At 55.1% G+C, this 15,391-nt stretch overlaps 2 protein-coding genes across 6 annotated transcripts; both read left to right on the forward strand.

Annotated features, from left to right (window-relative positions):
* The first annotated feature begins 23 nt into the window (after positions 1-23).
* On the forward strand, positions 24-5,806 carry PPM1J (protein phosphatase, Mg2+/Mn2+ dependent 1J). Of its 2 annotated transcripts, none has more exons than XM_061410790.1 (10): positions 24-372; positions 1,974-2,088; positions 2,557-2,844; positions 3,134-3,246; positions 3,534-3,618; positions 4,425-4,543; positions 4,748-4,811; positions 4,966-5,073; positions 5,190-5,341; positions 5,486-5,806. In XM_061410790.1, the coding sequence occupies exons 1-10, from the start codon at positions 47-49 to the stop codon at positions 5,631-5,633; spliced, it is 1,518 nt and encodes a 505-aa protein (XP_061266774.1). In that variant the 5' UTR covers positions 24-46; the 3' UTR covers positions 5,634-5,806. The 2 variants fall into 2 exon arrangements, with proteins under 2 accessions (XP_061266774.1, XP_061266775.1); XM_061410791.1 differs by having other exon boundaries at positions 32-372; positions 5,190-5,285.
* Positions 5,807-8,744: 2,938 nt separating this feature from the next.
* On the forward strand, positions 8,745-15,148 carry RHOC (ras homolog family member C). 4 transcript variants are annotated; one of them, XM_061410800.1, is made up of 5 exons: positions 8,745-8,852; positions 12,197-12,354; positions 12,893-13,013; positions 13,340-13,470; positions 14,530-15,148. In XM_061410800.1, the coding sequence occupies exons 2-5, from the start codon at positions 12,199-12,201 to the stop codon at positions 14,701-14,703; spliced, it is 582 nt and encodes a 193-aa protein (XP_061266784.1). In that variant the 5' UTR covers positions 8,745-8,852; positions 12,197-12,198; the 3' UTR covers positions 14,704-15,148. The 4 variants fall into 4 exon arrangements, with proteins under 4 accessions (XP_061266784.1, XP_061266786.1, XP_061266787.1 ...); XM_061410802.1 differs by having other exon boundaries at positions 8,792-8,852; positions 12,118-12,354; XM_061410803.1 differs by having other exon boundaries at positions 8,837-9,417.
* The last annotated feature ends 243 nt before the right edge of the window (positions 15,149-15,391 follow it).

Here is a 15,391-nt window from a genome sequence, read left to right on the forward strand (position 1 = left end):
CTGCTCTGGGGCGGGGCCACGGCCGAGGGCGGGGCAGGGAGGCAGCATGCTAAACCGGGTGCGCTCGGCCGTGGCGCACCTGGTGAGCTCTGGGGGCGCCCCGCCTTCGCGCCCCAAGTCGCCAGATCTGCCCAACGCGACCTCGGCGCCACCCGCTGCCCCTCCACAAGCTCCTAGGAGCCCTCCGGCCAGGGCTGGGAGCGGGGGTGCGGCTCCAGCGAGGACAGTAGAGGCTCGAGCAAGCTTCTCCCGACCGACTTTTCTGCAGCTGAGCCCCGGGGGTCTGCGACGCGCCGACGACCACGCTGGCCGGGCTGTGCAAAGCCCTCCGGACACCGGCCGTCGCCTGCCTTGGAGCACGGGCTACGCCGAGTGAGCGCCCCCAGGGGCACCCTAACCAAGATGGGACCCCCTCCCAACCTCCTCCCCACCTCGGCATTCCCGACCCTCGGATGCATCCCCCTCGCCGAGCTCGGTGCCAGGGGGCTCTCTTTTCCCAGGACTTGCTTTCCCTGGGCTTCGGGCCGCACCCGCTCCCAGCCCTTTTCTCAAGTCGGGTGCAGCTTTTTCTCAGGATCTTCTAGCTCGCTGACTGTCCTCATCCGCGCCGCTTCAGAACCTTGTTCTCTCCCAGAGCCGGGAGGGTGAAGGGCCCGTGAACGATGAGTTGGCCAGTTCTCAGTCGCGGCCCCGTAGTTTAGTGGCCAAGAGAGGGGAGGTGTCAAGGGCCGGGGGTCCCTTGTAACATAGGAGATGGCAGCTGGAAAAATTCCTTGGGCTTCCCGACCCCAGCGCCCCAGTTCCCTGTCCCTCTTACCGTTCCCCTCCCCCTCCACACCCAGAAATAGCCCGCGACACCAGGCTGCCGCCGGCTTTCCCAGGGGCGGAAGGTGGGGGGGCGCCCGGGGGAAGCGGGAGGGCCCCCTTGAACACCCTTTGGTGGGTGGACTTGCCCTGGCCATGCAAGGAAGTGGACCCTCGGGCCAGAGCGGTCAGAGTGGCGGGCGGGAGCAGCCGGCTTGCCCCAAGGCCACCTGGGTTTTGTTTGTCTGTCTGTATGCCATGAGGGATCTTAGTTCCCTGACCAGGGATCCGGGACCGGAGGTGAAAGCACCTAACCACTGGACCGCCAGGGAATTCCCATAGGGCCCGTGGACTTTTAATGCATCTGCTGGGAAAGCAGAGCACTTAGGAAGCTGAGGGTTCGGAGGGGCTGAGGGTGGTGGCTGGTGGACCTGTGGCCCCACTATCAGCTCCTTTTACTTCCTATTTGGAAAGAGTTTGGGGTTGTGTGGCTCCAGCACAGTCCATGGGGTCTTCCACTCCTACCCTATTTCAATTCCTCTTTCCTGATATGGGCTGGAACACTTACTCATTGCCAAAGCAGCAGAAACTGGGACTTCCATGTTAAGACGCCAAGCTTCCAACACAGGGCGCTCGGGTTCCATCCCTGGTTGGGAAACTAAGACCCCCACAAGCGGTCAAAAAACAAAAACAAAACAAAAAAACAAAGCAGCAGAAACTTTCACGGATGATTTTAGGATAAAGGTGGGTGTACTCATGAGGGTAGGGTGGGGTCTTGTGGATAGGGCACTAGAACAGTTTGGGGGAAGGCGCACCACAGTGGATGTAGGATCTTGGCAAGCCAGGAATTAAAACCTCCTCCCCTTCATCCAGGCCCTCCCCCAGTGGCACCATCAGGGTGTCCCCTTAGCCAGAGGTGGGAGAACTGAGGTGGGAAAGTGCTGCTGTGGCTGTGGCCTTTCTAGAAGGCGGTGGAGCCTGACACCCAGACTGTACTCCTTGTGACTTGCCCTGCCTCCCTTCTCCTCCTCCCTCTGGCCTGGTTCCCAGGTGGCTGTGACCTTTTTCAGCTTGGCCAGCAAGCCAGAGAGGGTATGTGTGTCTAAGGTGGGAGTTATTCCAGGACCTGGCCTGGTATGCAACCTGATGTGGTCACTCTGGCCTGATAGGGTCATCAACGCTGGCAAGAGCCGGCACAATGAGGACCAGGCTTGCTGTGAAGTGGTGTATGTGGAAGGCCGGAGGAGTGTTTCAGGGGCACCTAGGGAGCCTAGCCGAGGCCAGGTAAGCCCCCCAACCCCCTTCTTAGCCTCCAGAGACACGGGAGACACCTCTCCCCAGGGATTCCAGGCATTTAGTTTTCATCTGAGCCACGCAATACATCCTAAATCACTAGCTTTCTGCCTTATGGCACAGAACCTTTATCTGGCATTGCTCAGATTCTACCATGTCAGTATGAATATTTAGTTTTCCACTTAAAATGTAGATGCTCATGTGTTTATTGATGATTTAAATAATTACCATTGCTTATGTTTGCATCTTTATCCTTTGAGTTTGACTCTTTTGATGCTTTGCTTTTAGACACATTGTAGGCCCTTGGTGAATGAATGAATAAATCTAATTTGCCTTTAATACCAAACTCTGACTTCCTCTCTGATGTTTATATGGATGCCCAGAGTCTTGCTTTTCTCCCTGCATAAAACACACACACACACACACACACTCACTCACCTCCAACTTTTCCTTCCCCAGGGACTCTGCTTCTACTACTGGGGTCTGTTTGATGGGCATGCAGGGGGCGGGGCTGCTGAAATGGCCTCCAGGCTTCTGCATCGCCACATTCGGGAGCAGCTAAAAGACCTGGTGGAGATACTCCAGGACCCCTTACCACCTCCCCTCTGCCTCCTGTCCACCCCGGGGGCTCCAGGTTCCTCTGATTCCTCTCAGTTGGTTGGTCCTCAGTCCTGCTGGTCTTCACAGAAGGAAGTGACTCATGAGAGCCTGGTAGTGGGTGCCATTGAGAATGCCTTCCAGCTCATGGTAAGTGGGTGGCCCAGGCCAAGGGCCTGCCAGGCAGACACTCTGGTCAACTATGTATAGGAGTCAGGTGGCCTCAGGAGGTGACTCTGAGAACCCATAACTGCTTCGAAAACCTGAGCAGAACTTGGTTCAGAGGCAGGGAGGGAGGGTGTGTTATACAGATGTCTTTCCTACTCTCCACCAGTGTGGCTTGCCTGGGCCAGTTTATTTCTGCAGATGTGGGCCAGGTGGCTGTGTGTATTGAGTCTCTTCTTCATCCACCCTGCTTTGACCCTTCCTCATTTGGCAGGATGAGCAGATGGCCCGGGAGCGGCGTGGCCACCAAGTGGAAGGGGGCTGCTGTGCACTGGTTGTGGTCTACTTGCTAGGCAAGGTGTACGTGGCCAACGCAGGTGACAGCAGGTATGGGGTGGCAGCTTTTAAAAAGGCTGTGGGCGGGGGCGGGGGGGAGGTGGCAGTCAACTTTCTGGGATGGAGGAATAGAAGAGAATGAAGTGGTGGGTGTTATAAATCAAAGACTAGATGGGGTCAGGAGGAATCACAGACATAAAGAATGGCTTGAAGTAACTATGAGGGGAAAAAAACGAGGTCTGGGTGAGGGACTCTGAGGGCAGGCCTTGTCTTTTTGGAATTCTTCATGTGAGGGTGCTGAGTAGAGCCAAGTCCAAACCTTTTCTTTCTCTGGGCAGAGCCATCATTGTCCGGAATGGTGAAATCATTCCAATGTCCCGGGAGTTCACCCCGGAGACTGAGCGCCAGCGTCTTCAGCTGCTTGTAAGTAAGAACCAAACCCTCAGCTCCCATTCCTTGTGGAATCTTGTGCCTCTCTGTACTGTCAGGTCCCAAGGACTCTCCCACCCCCACCATACAGACAGACAGCTCCTTACTGGAGCTTACTGGGAAGGCCCCTTCACAGACTAGGGAATACAGGGCTGGGCTGGCGTGGAGGACACAACAGGAAGGAACGTGGGCTGCCCCAAAGCTCCCACTGTGGCCCCCACTGAGGAAGGAAGTGCAGTCAGAGGTGGGGAAAGGAAACAGCAAAGGCCCCTAAGGAACAGGACGGCTTGGTGCTTTAAAGCAATGGCTTAGGAGCTGGGCTGCCAAGGATCAAATCCTGGTTTCAGTACTTTGCTAATTGTGTGATCTTTGACAATTCCCTTAGCTTCTCCATGTATCAGGAGTTCCTACCTTAAAGGCTGTTATGAGGATTAAATGAGTTAATATGTTAATATGAGAACAGTGCATGTTACAGAGTAAACTCCACTTAAAGTAAAAAGTGTTAGTCGCCCAGTCATGTCCAACTCTTTGGGACCCCGTGGACTGTAGTCCAACTCTTTGGGACCCCGTGGACTGTAGCCCATCAGGTTCTTCTGTCCATGGGATTCTCCAGGCAAGAATACTGGAGACGGTTGCCATTTCCTTCTCCAGGGGATCCTCCCAACCCAGGCATTGAACCCAGGTCTCCCACCTGACCCTCCTTAAGGGTCTGCTATAATTAACATCATCTGTACACCAGGATGTCCTGTAAACGTAATGCCCCCTGGCCCTCTGCTCTCTCTGGTCACTCCCAACCCCAGGGCTTCCTGAAACCAGAGCTGCTGGGTGGTGAATTCACCCACCTCGAGTTCCCCCGCAGAGTTCAGCCTAAGGAGTTGGGGCAGAGGATGCTGTACCGGGACCACAACATGACTGGCTGGTAACACTTCCCTCAGAGCTGGGGCCCATTTTCATGGCAACGCAACCAGTCCCTGGCCAGCAGCACGGTGGAAGCTGGAGGCCGGGCTAGTCTGGGAGTTGGGGGGTGTGTGCCCCTTCTTAAGGGGTTTGTATAAGGGGTGTGGCTCCTAGGGGAGAGGGGCTTTGATGCCTGGGTGATGCCTCCTCTACTCCCCCTCCCCAGGGCCTACAAAAAGATCGAGCTGGAGGATCTCAGGTTTCCTCTGGTCTGTGGGGAGGGCAAAAAGGTAAACTCCATGGTAGAGGTGGGAGAGGGCAGGAGGACCCATCACAACTTGTCTAGGGAGGTGGAGGTTCTACCTGAGGGTCGGGGTGGAGAGCGTCCACGGTCCCAGAGACTCGAGAGAGGGCTAGAGCAGCGCCTCTCCTCATTTTCTTTAGGCTCGAGTGATGGCCACCATTGGGGTGACACGGGGCTTGGGAGACCACAACCTCAGGGTCTGCAGTTCCACGCTGCCCATCAAGCCCTTCCTCTCCTGTTTCCCTGAGGTGAGTCACACGGGCGCCGCCTTAGCCATACCCTCCCTCCTCTGGGGGTCTCGGGCTAGCTTTCACCTGAGGTTGCTTTATCCCCAGGCTCCCTCTGCACCCTCTTTCCCCACCAGGTGCGAGTGTATGACCTGACGCAGTACGAGCACTGCCCAGATGACGTGCTAGTCTTGGGAACAGATGGGCTGTGGGACGTCACCAGTGACTGTGAGGTAGCTGCCACTGTGGACAGGGTGCTGTCAGCCTATGAGCCCAATGATCCCAGCAGGTAGGGGTTGTATGGTGGCAAGGGAATGACAATGGGGAAGGAAGGGACAAAGGGAAGCAATGCTGGGAGACCCACATGAGAGCCTGTGTACCCATCTTCCCATAGACATGTTGGTACATGAATATGCACATGTGCTCCTGGCAGGTACACAGCTCTGGCCCAAGCTCTGGTCCTGGGGGCCCGGGGCACACCCCGGGACCGTGGTTGGCGTCTCCCCAACAACAAGCTGGGTTCCGGGGATGATATCTCGGTCTTCGTCATCCCCCTGGGAGGGCCAGGCAGTTACTCCTGAGAGGCTCAAGCCCTGAACCTCCCACCACCATCCCAGCCTCTCCATGCTTATGCCTCTCCCAACCCAAATTCTGAAGTTGTTTCCCGGACCTTCTTTAGTGGCAACTTAACTGAAGAAGGGGTGCCAGTTAGATCTAAAGTTATAGCTCTTGGCAAATAAACCAGATGAATAAAGATGTGTGTCTTTATTTACTTTGACTTAAAACTGAAAGGTAAGGAAAATCTCTTTGGGGTGGTGGAAAGAACGCCAGAAGAGCCCTAAAAAATGTAATGTTCCTAGGATCTTTGCTCTGCTCTTTCCACTCCACACACTCTCATCCTGTTCTGTGGCTTCATCTTAGAACTGGTGTCTTCCAAGGCACCCTTTCCAGTCCAGACTTTTCCTGAGCCTTAGACCTACATATCCCCGTGGTCTTCCAAACATCCCCTAGATATCCCACAAGCACTTCAACTCAACATTCCTCTAAATGAATCCATCATTTCTCCCACAAATACATCCTTCTCCTGGCTCTATCTCAGGGGGCACCAGCTCAGCTACTCAAATTAGAATTCTTGGAGCTGATCACCTTTGGTTTCTCTTTCTTCCTCATCAAGCTAATCAATCATAAAGTATTGATGATTAAATATTTAAAAACATATTTCTATTAGGTGGCCCAGTGGTAAAGAATCCACCTGCCAATACAGGAGACATAAGAGATGTGGCTTCCATCCCTGGGTCCAATCCCTGGGTCAAGAAGAGCCCCTGGAGAAGGAAGGAAATGGCAACCCACTCCAGTATTCTTGCCTGGCAAATCCCATGGACAGAGGAGCCTGATGGGCTACACTCCATGGAGTCGCAGAGAGTCAGACATGACTGAACGACTGAGCACACACACAAAGTCACTACTGTAGTCCTTTAGTATACAAGCCTCCTAACTCATCTGCTGATTTTATTTCCAAGCCACTTCCCTGTTTACCCAGTAAAGATTACACACAGCAGCCAAGGAGCCGTTTCTACCATGTGAATCTAAGTTGGTGATTCCTCTGAGAGAGCACTTTAGTGCTCCTTATGGCACCTAGACCAAAGCTGACACTCAGCTGTTGATGGAGCCACTGCTTCCTTCTCCAGTCCTGTCTTTCTCCACCACCACCCTCTTGGGATTTCCACAACTCTGTGGGTCTAGAGTAGCTCCAACACATTTAAAATCAATGCATCGCTGCAACTTGAACACTTCTGTTCTTCCACAGCCATGCATGCCCGCCCTACAGCACTCGCCTCTTGTACTGTAACTGTCTATATGAGGACTTGGTACAGAGTAGCCGTGAAGTCGCAGGGGGTTGAAAGTCCTGCTGTTTGGGTCCTGGTGCCAAATCCAACCAAGAAGTCTGCAATCTCTCTGAGCCTCAACTTGCTTTTTGGAAAAATGGGCATTACAGTACTACTTCATGAGGTGGTTATACGACTAAAGTAGTTCATGTATGCATAGCCCGATCTATGTAATAAGGGTTCAATAGCTATTACCTATCTTTAATTTGTCTGTATTCTGAAAAAAAAAAAAAATTTGTCTGTATTCTGAATTTAGATCACGAGTTCTTTGAAGATAGAAACTGATCTGAACTGAGTAAATAGCTAGGTCTATTGAGCCAGTTAAGAGGATTGGGACCAAACTGCTGTGGACCTCAGTTTCCTCATTTAGCAGATGTGTGGGTTGCTTGTCAGATGTTTAAAGTCTGTATGACTTGCAACATTCATTCATTCAGCAGATATTTGTTGAAAACCTATTATGTGCCACACATTGTGCCAGAAAGTGAGAAGGGACAGATTGAAGGATCACAGTGGGCAGCAGGGAGAGAGACCAGCTTTGGAGCCAGACAGGCCTGACTCTCTGAGATTTTGCTCTGCCATGTACATATTGCAAAATTTGGACAAGTCACTGAACTTCTGAGCCTCAGCTTCCTTACAGGTAAAAGGGGATGTGTATACTTAACCTAAAAATCTGTGATGACTATTAAAAGCTATGTAGTGTACCCTGCACAAGCTAATAAAATGTAAGTACCCACTCCAGTGTTCTTGCCTGGAGAATCCCAGGGACTGGAGCCTCGTGGGCTGCCGTCTATGGGGTCGCACAGAGTCAGACACGACTGAAGCGACTTAGCAGCAGCAGCAGCAGCCGTCCTCATCCTCCATTCACTTCCTCATGTACCTTTCAGGGAAAAAGATACATGTGTTGGTAAATACGCAACACACAAGTCAGACCAGGCTAGGTGTCCCTGTGCTACGTGTGAACTGTGCTCTGTCCTGTCTGGCTCTTTGTGACCCCATGGACTATATAGCCCATCAGACTCCTCTGTCCATGAGATTTCCCCAAGCAAGAATACTACAGTGGGTTACCATTTCCTCCTTCAGGGGATCTTCCTGACTCAGGGATCGAACCGGCGTCTCCTGCCTGTGTCTCCTGCATTGGTAGGCGAATTCTTTATCACTTGAGCCACCTGGGAGGCCTCTAGAGCACCTGGGAGGTGTCCCTAGAAGCACAGAAATAAGTGCGGGTGGGAACTGAATTCTTAGCTGGGGAATCCAGAAAGGTTTCCAAGAATGCCCTTTGAAGGATGGGTAGGAGTTGGAAATTCCGGGTAGGGGGACGGAAGGGAATTGCAAGGTGGAACCAAGTGCCCCTGAATCTCAAAGGTTCTGAAAGGTCTCCGAGGCTGGGGGATGATGGTGGGCTGTACTTACTGCGCAACGATTCTAAGAGGGTGGGGATTTCCCGCAGCCCCTTCCTCCGGCGTCCCCGAAGCCGCTTTTCCCAGTCCTGCCTCCCACGGGACACCACCCAGGTGGTGTAGGCGCGGGTGGCCGCTCAGCCACGGGAGGGCAGCAGCGGCCCTTTCCTGACCCCACCCCGGGCCCCTCTCAACTTTCCCGACTCCGGTCCGCCCGTAAGAGCTGGAAGGTGGCGCTGAGGAAGAGTCCTCCCGGGTCCAGTTCGCCGCGCCTAGCCCCGCCGCCCGCTCCTCCGCAGTCCAGGAGTCTCCCGGACCCCGAGGGCCAGCGCTGGGCTACACGCTGGGGCCGGGGGCGGGGGCCGGGGGCGGGCGGAGCCAAGAGCCGCCCGGCCCGCCCCTCCCGGCCAGTCGCCCCTCCCCGCCGCGGCGCTGGAGGAGGGCGGGGCGGCGGGGCCCCGCGGGTCAGTCTCTGCCTCCCGCACCCGCAGCGCAGCTGGAAGCGGCGGAGCGGAAGGTACCCCGGGTTGGGGCTGTGGGCGGCGGGCTCCTGGGCATTGGTCCCCGGCAGAGCACTTTCCCTCTTCTCCACTTGGCTGGAGCTCGGAGCGCCGGCCGGGGAGGGGCTTTGGCCCGAGCGCGGGCCCCTTCCCTCCCCTCGTACGCGGCGTCTGGGCGGCGCGGGGATCCGGACGGCTGGGCCCCTCCCTGCCCTCCTGGGCTGCCGTGGAGGTCGCCAGGAATTGTCCCGCAGGGCCTCTCGCCTCTAGGTGTCCGAGTCGAAGTCCGTAGCCTTCTCTCGGCTTCCCAGAACCTGCTCGGCAGGGCGAGGTGGAGAGGGGGCAACTTGGGTCTCCGCGAGGGAGCTCCCGCGCAGATGCTCAGCTCCCAAGTCTGGCGGCCCGCGGTGGACCTTGGCAGGGGTGTGAGTTGGGGCCCGAGTCCGGCTTGAGGTGGGAATTCCCCCCCGCCGGGCCTGTGAAGTGGCAGGAATAAGGGTGGGGTGTGACCGCGGGGGCTGCCACTGCTCCGGGGGTCTGGACCTCGCCCGGGATGGTTTCTGGAGCCGACCTGGAGTGGAGGTACGGGAAATTGGGAAGGATCCAAGCCGTGTGTGTATGTGTGTGTGTGTCTGTTCCTTCCTTCACACTCCCCAACCTGGCTAAAGAGTATCCTGGGGGTTTGGCCTGGGGAACCCGAGGCCAAGTCACTTCTGGTTTTCAAGTCGAGGAGGAGGTATCTGATTTCTTCCCTAGACATCAGGGGTGGTCGTCAGGGTACATCAGCCCCTGGTTCATCTGGAAAGCTTGAGAATGATCGAGGAGCTGTTTCATCCCAGGGAAGGCCCCAGGAGTTCAACTCATACCACGTCCTGTGGGGTTTGGTTGCCCCTCTTGGAGTCAATGGGGCAGTTCCTCAGGGGTTGCCTCTCAAAGGGAGCTGTTGTCGTGGCCTGGCCTGGGTCTAGGATTCCTCTGAGCCTGAAGGTAAAGTGTTAATTGAGCTGGGGGAGGGTGTGCTCCAGATCATTCCAGCATGCCCCTGCCCTGGAGTTCTGGCCTCTGACCTGCACCATCTGGTGCTACCTAAACTGCCCAGCTGGGGTGGGAGAGGGCAGTGGCAAACTCAGAGCTAGGCAACTGGTATTCACCCTAGTGGTGAATGCCCTGCATCTGTCCGTCAACGCTGCCTATCCCAGGTTGGGGCTACCGCAGCCTGTCTTCCCTTAGTTGGACCAATGGACTTGTGGGAATGTGTGAGGGAGCTGGTCACTTGGGTAGAATTTTCAGGAGACCCCCTTTTCTGAAGGATGGTTTCCCTTTGTGGAGGAAATCAGCTGGCAGGGTGAATGCCTTCTTGCTTGCCTTTTGGGGTATCAGAGAGCCCCTGTTGTGGTGTTAGTGGCTGTGCGCTCAACTCCTATAAATTCTGTCTGATTCACATCCGCTTCCCCTCATCCCAGTGTTGTGCATGCGTGTGTGGAGGGGAGGGAGGCCACCCGGGATCCCACTGTTGAAGAGAACGTGCCTTGGGCTGTAATATTCACTTCCAAAAAGGCAGACCAGGGCTGGGCTGTGAGGTGGTGGTGGTGGTGTGTGGGGAGTGAGGGAGCTCAGCCTAGTTTGACAGGATGTGGGACTGAGAGAAAAAGCCAGGTTTGGGGCAGAGATCAGGTTACCGTCCCCTTCTTTCTTAACCACTCCCTGTGTGGCTGGCGCTGGAATTGGCCTTCATTTGTCTCCCTTTTGGAGTTCCTCCCAGCGCCGGCTCTAGCTCCCGCTCCTCCCCACAGCCTCGACTTCATCTCAGGCCCGAAACCCGCCCTCTCTTCCTCCCAGGCTGGGGGCCTGGGAACTCCAGCCGGCTGGAGGTCAGCTCCTCTCCCCAGGGAAGGAGGAAGTGAGGCTCAGCTTCTGGGGCAAAAAGAAGCTGGCAAGGTGTGATGAACTGGGGGCGGGGGACACATGGAAACCCCGGGAAGCTGACTCCTGGCCCTGAGTCACAGGGAGGGGTGGGCAGGGCCTCAGGGTGAGCTGGACAGAGGGGAGGAAGGGGCCGTCCCAGGGAGTGGGTGGAGGTGATTCCCTAGTGGATTATTCTCAGTCGCTCTGCTGTGGTAGATGTGTGGCTCCCTACAGAGTGGTCATTGTCCCCCGCCTGGGGCTGAGTGACCCAGTGTTGCTGCCAGGCTCAGGAGGAAGGGGGGAGGCAGGCAGCCTGCCCAAGTGTGGGCTGTGGGCACTGCCTGGACTGAGCCTCCTTTGTGTACGCGGGGCCCTGGGGACTGGGATGGGGTGGGCCAGGGAAGCTGGCTGGCCGCTGCTGCTGCCCTCCGTCTGGGTTCCCCCTGCTCTGCTCTCCTTCCCACCTCTGGGGTGATAACGTAGAAAAGCAACAGACTCTAGTCACACAGCCCTACTCTGAGTGCCTTCCCTGCCATGACTCCGAATTCCTCTTAGCCTCCGTGAATCTCACTTTCCTAGTTTGTCAAAACGGGAAGCTCACTACCTTCCAGGCTTCTGGGGACAGAGGGAGTGATTTTTGTCGAAATGTCCACCGTAGAACCTGGCACCTGTTTTTTGGTCGCTAAGATGTATTTGAGTGTTTTGCGACCCCATGGACTGTAGCCCGCCAGGCTCCTCTGTCTACTCCTACCTCTGGAGTAGGTAGCCACTTCCTTCTCCAGGGGATCTTCCTGACCCAGGCAGGGGTTGAACCCGAGCCTCCTGCATTGCAGGCAGATTCTTTACCACTGAACCACCTGGGAAGCCCTACCTGGCATCTAGGGTATGATAGTCTTTCCTTACCCACCCGTATCAGTCGGAGTCTTCATTTCTCAGTGGGCAGGCATGATCTGTGCTGAGTGAGGGACAATGTGTTCAATGTGTTCCAGATTGGACCTTTGTAATTATTAATCTTTTGAAAGTATTGAAATCCTGGTAACAAGAAAGTCTGACTTGAAACTCTGATATGCAGAATAGATAAAAACTGGCTTTTCTGGAGACAGCCCTGGTCCCTGAGCACCCTTCAAGGTGTTCAGGGACCCACAGTTGGTGAGTGGATTAGATTAGAACTCATGCTTTCCTGGTTCCCAAGTGGGTGGTGCTTCTTGTGTATTCTACTTGTGTATTCTAACCCATGGGGGGAGACCTGTCCCTGACCTTGAGATTAGAAATTTCAAGCTCAGTTGCCTGAACAATTGGTTCTTGGCAAGAACACGCCTGAGCAAGCTCCTTTCCCTCCCTCCCTCCCCTCCTTTTGTTGGATGCCTCGGTTTCCAGAGAGGTCTTGGGGGCCCCAGAGAAGTGTTTTTGGATTCACTGGCTTTTCCCAACATCCCTGCTGCCTCTTCCCTGCCAGCCATGGCTGCCATCCGGAAGAAGCTGGTGATTGTGGGGGATGGGGCCTGTGGGAAGACCTGCCTCCTTATCGTCTTCAGCAAGGATCAGTTCCCAGAGGTCTACGTCCCTACGGTCTTTGAGAACTACATCGCGGACATAGAGGTGGATGGCAAGCAGGTAAAGGCAACAGCCCCCTTCCGTCTCACCTTGGAACCCCACCCTCCGCCATCACTTAGGGACCTAGAACGTCCGTCCTTCCCACCTACCCATGTCCTGGTTTTACTGGCCCAGCTGGAACCAGTCAGAGTTACGAAGTGAAGTTGCAGTCTTAGAAAATCCGGATAACCTCCTGTTTTTTGTTTTTTTTTTTAACACACTGGCTCTGTAATCGGCCCAATTCCTTTGCCTCTGGGCTTAAGTTCCCCCAAATGTAAAATGGGGAAATGGTAAGGTCTTCTTCAAAGGGTTTTTATGAAGATTAATCTTCATAAATTAATCATTGTGGTGCTCACAATGGCAACTCAGACTGCACAAAGATCAGTTTGTCTCAGGATTTAAAAGACTCACCTTATTTGTGTTGTGTGACAAGGATGAGCACTGTCCCTGGCACACAGTAGGTGCTCAATAGGTAGCTGCTATTTCAGAGGACCTCTGGGTGGCGAGGCTGTGTGTGCGGGGGCCCTCAGGCCAGCTAAGCACTGGCCCTGTGTGTCAGGTGGAGCTGGCTCTGTGGGACACGGCAGGGCAGGAAGACTACGACCGCCTGCGGCCTCTCTCCTACCCGGACACTGACGTCATTCTCATGTGCTTCTCCATCGACAGCCCCGACAGTCTGGGTGAGGGTGTTGGAAGGAGGGGACTGAGAACCTCTTGGAACCAACCAGAGGGAGCTCTTGCCTGGGCTCCTCTCAATCATCTTCAGAGGCTGTGGGGGTGGGTACTGGGGAGCCCCTTTAGCCTGTGGTAACTCCGGCCCTCGGAGGACTTGGGAACATGTGTACTGTGATGGGGAGGGGTTTTGAGCTGTGAAAGGGACTCTCATGCTGAAGAGCCTCTAGGACTTGGCCATGGGGAAGACAGGACTCAGGGGGAGCCTTCTAGCCTAAGTGGAGGCACAAACTTAGGTTTGTCTATCGTCCACTGTTGGAACATGTCTATGCAGAAAACATTCCTGAGAAGTGGACCCCAGAAGTGAAGCACTTCTGCCCCAACGTGCCCATCATCCTGGTGGGGAATAAGAAGGACCTGAGGCAAGATGAGCATACTCGGAGAGAGCTGGCCAAGATGAAGCAGGTGGGTGCCACTGCCAGGCTGGGAGCCCTTGAGGAGGAAGGCGCCCCCTGAGGGCATGCAGGCTGGTAAAGGAGTCTCCCTCCTACTGACTCCGTGTTAGAGGTAATGGTGGGGTCCATTTCCTACCCCCTTGCATGTGCACCTTGGTGAGAACCAGTGATATTTGATGAAAGTGACGTGGACAAAGTGACTTGTCTAAGGTCACTTGCATTTTGTTTGCTGTCCACTGTTTGGCATCGGGGCTATTAAGATGAGTAAGAAAACTGCCGCCCTCAGGGAACTGGGTTCCTACAGTAGATGCTTTGCTTGGGGTCTCCTGGGTTTACGTCAGGAGGTGTGAACTGATGGGGGCATAGGACGGGGAGGGTGTTGGAAGCGGCTGGGGAAGGCCAGGCCTAGACAGGGAGCCGGCTTTCCAGCCACAGGATGAGTTAATTAGGGAGAGCTGCCAGGATAGGAATATGGACAATAGAATGAAAAGAATACTTTGAGGTTAATTATGGGCTTCCCTGGTGGTGCAGAGGTTAAAAGTGTCTGCCTGCAATGTGGGAGACCTGGGTTCAATCCCTGGGTTGGGAAGATCCCCTGGAGAAGGAAATGGCAACCCACTCCAGTATTCTTGCCTGGAGAATCCCATGGACAGAGGAGCTTTGTGGGCTACAGTCCACGGGTCGCAAAGAGTTGGACACAACTGAGCGACTTCACTTCATGGCAAGATTTTAAACTGGGGACAGATACGGTCAGGTCAGCATGTTAGAAAAATGATTCTGGCAGCCGTAGAGGATGGATTGGAAGAAGGTGAGAATGGAGGCAGGGAGGTGAGTCAGGAGACCATAGGTCTGCATTCAGTCAAGAGAAGGGAGTACCATGGGATGTAGGGCTGGCTGATAGAATTTTGAAGGTAAACATGAGTCTTGGGTCTCTTGCTTAGAAGCTGCCCATGGTGGCTGAGGTGGGTGCTTTGAGGAAAGGGGGCTGGAGTAATTATTTTAGTTATAAATACAGATGAGGTGCATCTAACCAGCAGCTTTCTCTGACCGCTGTCGTCTACCTTCCCAGGAACCTGTTCGATCTGAGGAAGGCCGGGACATGGCGAACCGAATCAGTGCCTTTGGCTACCTTGAGTGCTCAGCCAAGACCAAGGAGGGGGTGCGGGAGGTATTTGAGATGGCCACCAGGGCTGGCCTCCAGGTCCGCAAGAATAAGCGCCGGAGGGGCTGCCCTATTCTCTGAGATCCCCAAGACCTCCCCTCCTTCCTTCAGGGGGTTGCAGAAACTCCCTCTGCCCCCTGGACCCCACCCTATCAGGGATCCTTGAAGGCTCCCTTTCCCAATTCCCTCCTGCCCAGGACTGCATTGAGTTTCCCCAGCCCTGACAGTGGTGGCCGTAGGCACGCCCCCTCCCACCAGCGCCCTGGGAACAGAGGGGTACATCCTGCCCCTCACAGCACAGCCCCTCCTGTTGCCTCAGCCTGGGGTGGGGCTCTTGATCCCTTTGGCCTTCCCCAGAGGATCATCACACCAGCACTTTATACACTTCCTGCTCACAACCGATCTGGGGTAGGGGACTTGGCGGGTGTAACTGGGTCCCAGGCCCCTGGTGTTTCTGCTTTGGGCAGGAGCCTTGTCTCTGGCTATTCTTGGTGTGGGGTATGAATAAAGGCCATAGGCTCCAAAATGTATGTGTGTGGCTTCTTGTCTTTCTCTTCAGGCCCCTGTCTTAGCTGTGAGCCTGGAGTCGCATCTCTCTTGAGGTACTCACCAGGGGCCAGCCCCAGGTCTGCAAAGGCAGGACTCCGGGCCGGCAGGGTGGAGTCTTGGAGAAAAGGATGAAGTCATTCCTGGCTCTGGGCCTTGGAGGCGGGTGAGGGGAGTGGTCTGGAGAACAGGCTAAACTTAGAAGCCTGTGGGTGGCTTCTGT

This window comes from Bos javanicus, chromosome 3 (assembly GCF_032452875.1).
Source record: "Bos javanicus breed banteng chromosome 3, ARS-OSU_banteng_1.0, whole genome shotgun sequence".
NCBI classification, from domain to species: domain Eukaryota; kingdom Metazoa; phylum Chordata; class Mammalia; order Artiodactyla; family Bovidae; genus Bos; species Bos javanicus.

Coding starts and splice junctions, on each gene's coding strand:
- PPM1J (XM_061410790.1), top strand. CDS start 47: ATGCTAAACCGGGTGCGCTCGGCCGTGGCGCACCTGGTGAGCTCTGGG. Junction 3,619..4,424: donor GCCAGCGTCTTCAGCTGCTT/GTAAGTAAGAAC, acceptor TCCCAACCCCAG/GGCTTCCTGAAACCAGAGCT. Junction 5,342..5,485: donor GAGCCCAATGATCCCAGCAG/GTAGGGGTTGTA, acceptor TGCTCCTGGCAG/GTACACAGCTCTGGCCCAAG.
- RHOC (XM_061410800.1), top strand. CDS start 12,199: ATGGCTGCCATCCGGAAGAAGCTGGTGATTGTGGGGGATGGGGCCTGT. Junction 12,355..12,892: donor TAGAGGTGGATGGCAAGCAG/GTAAAGGCAACA, acceptor CCTGTGTGTCAG/GTGGAGCTGGCTCTGTGGGA. Junction 13,471..14,529: donor AGCTGGCCAAGATGAAGCAG/GTGGGTGCCACT, acceptor CTACCTTCCCAG/GAACCTGTTCGATCTGAGGA.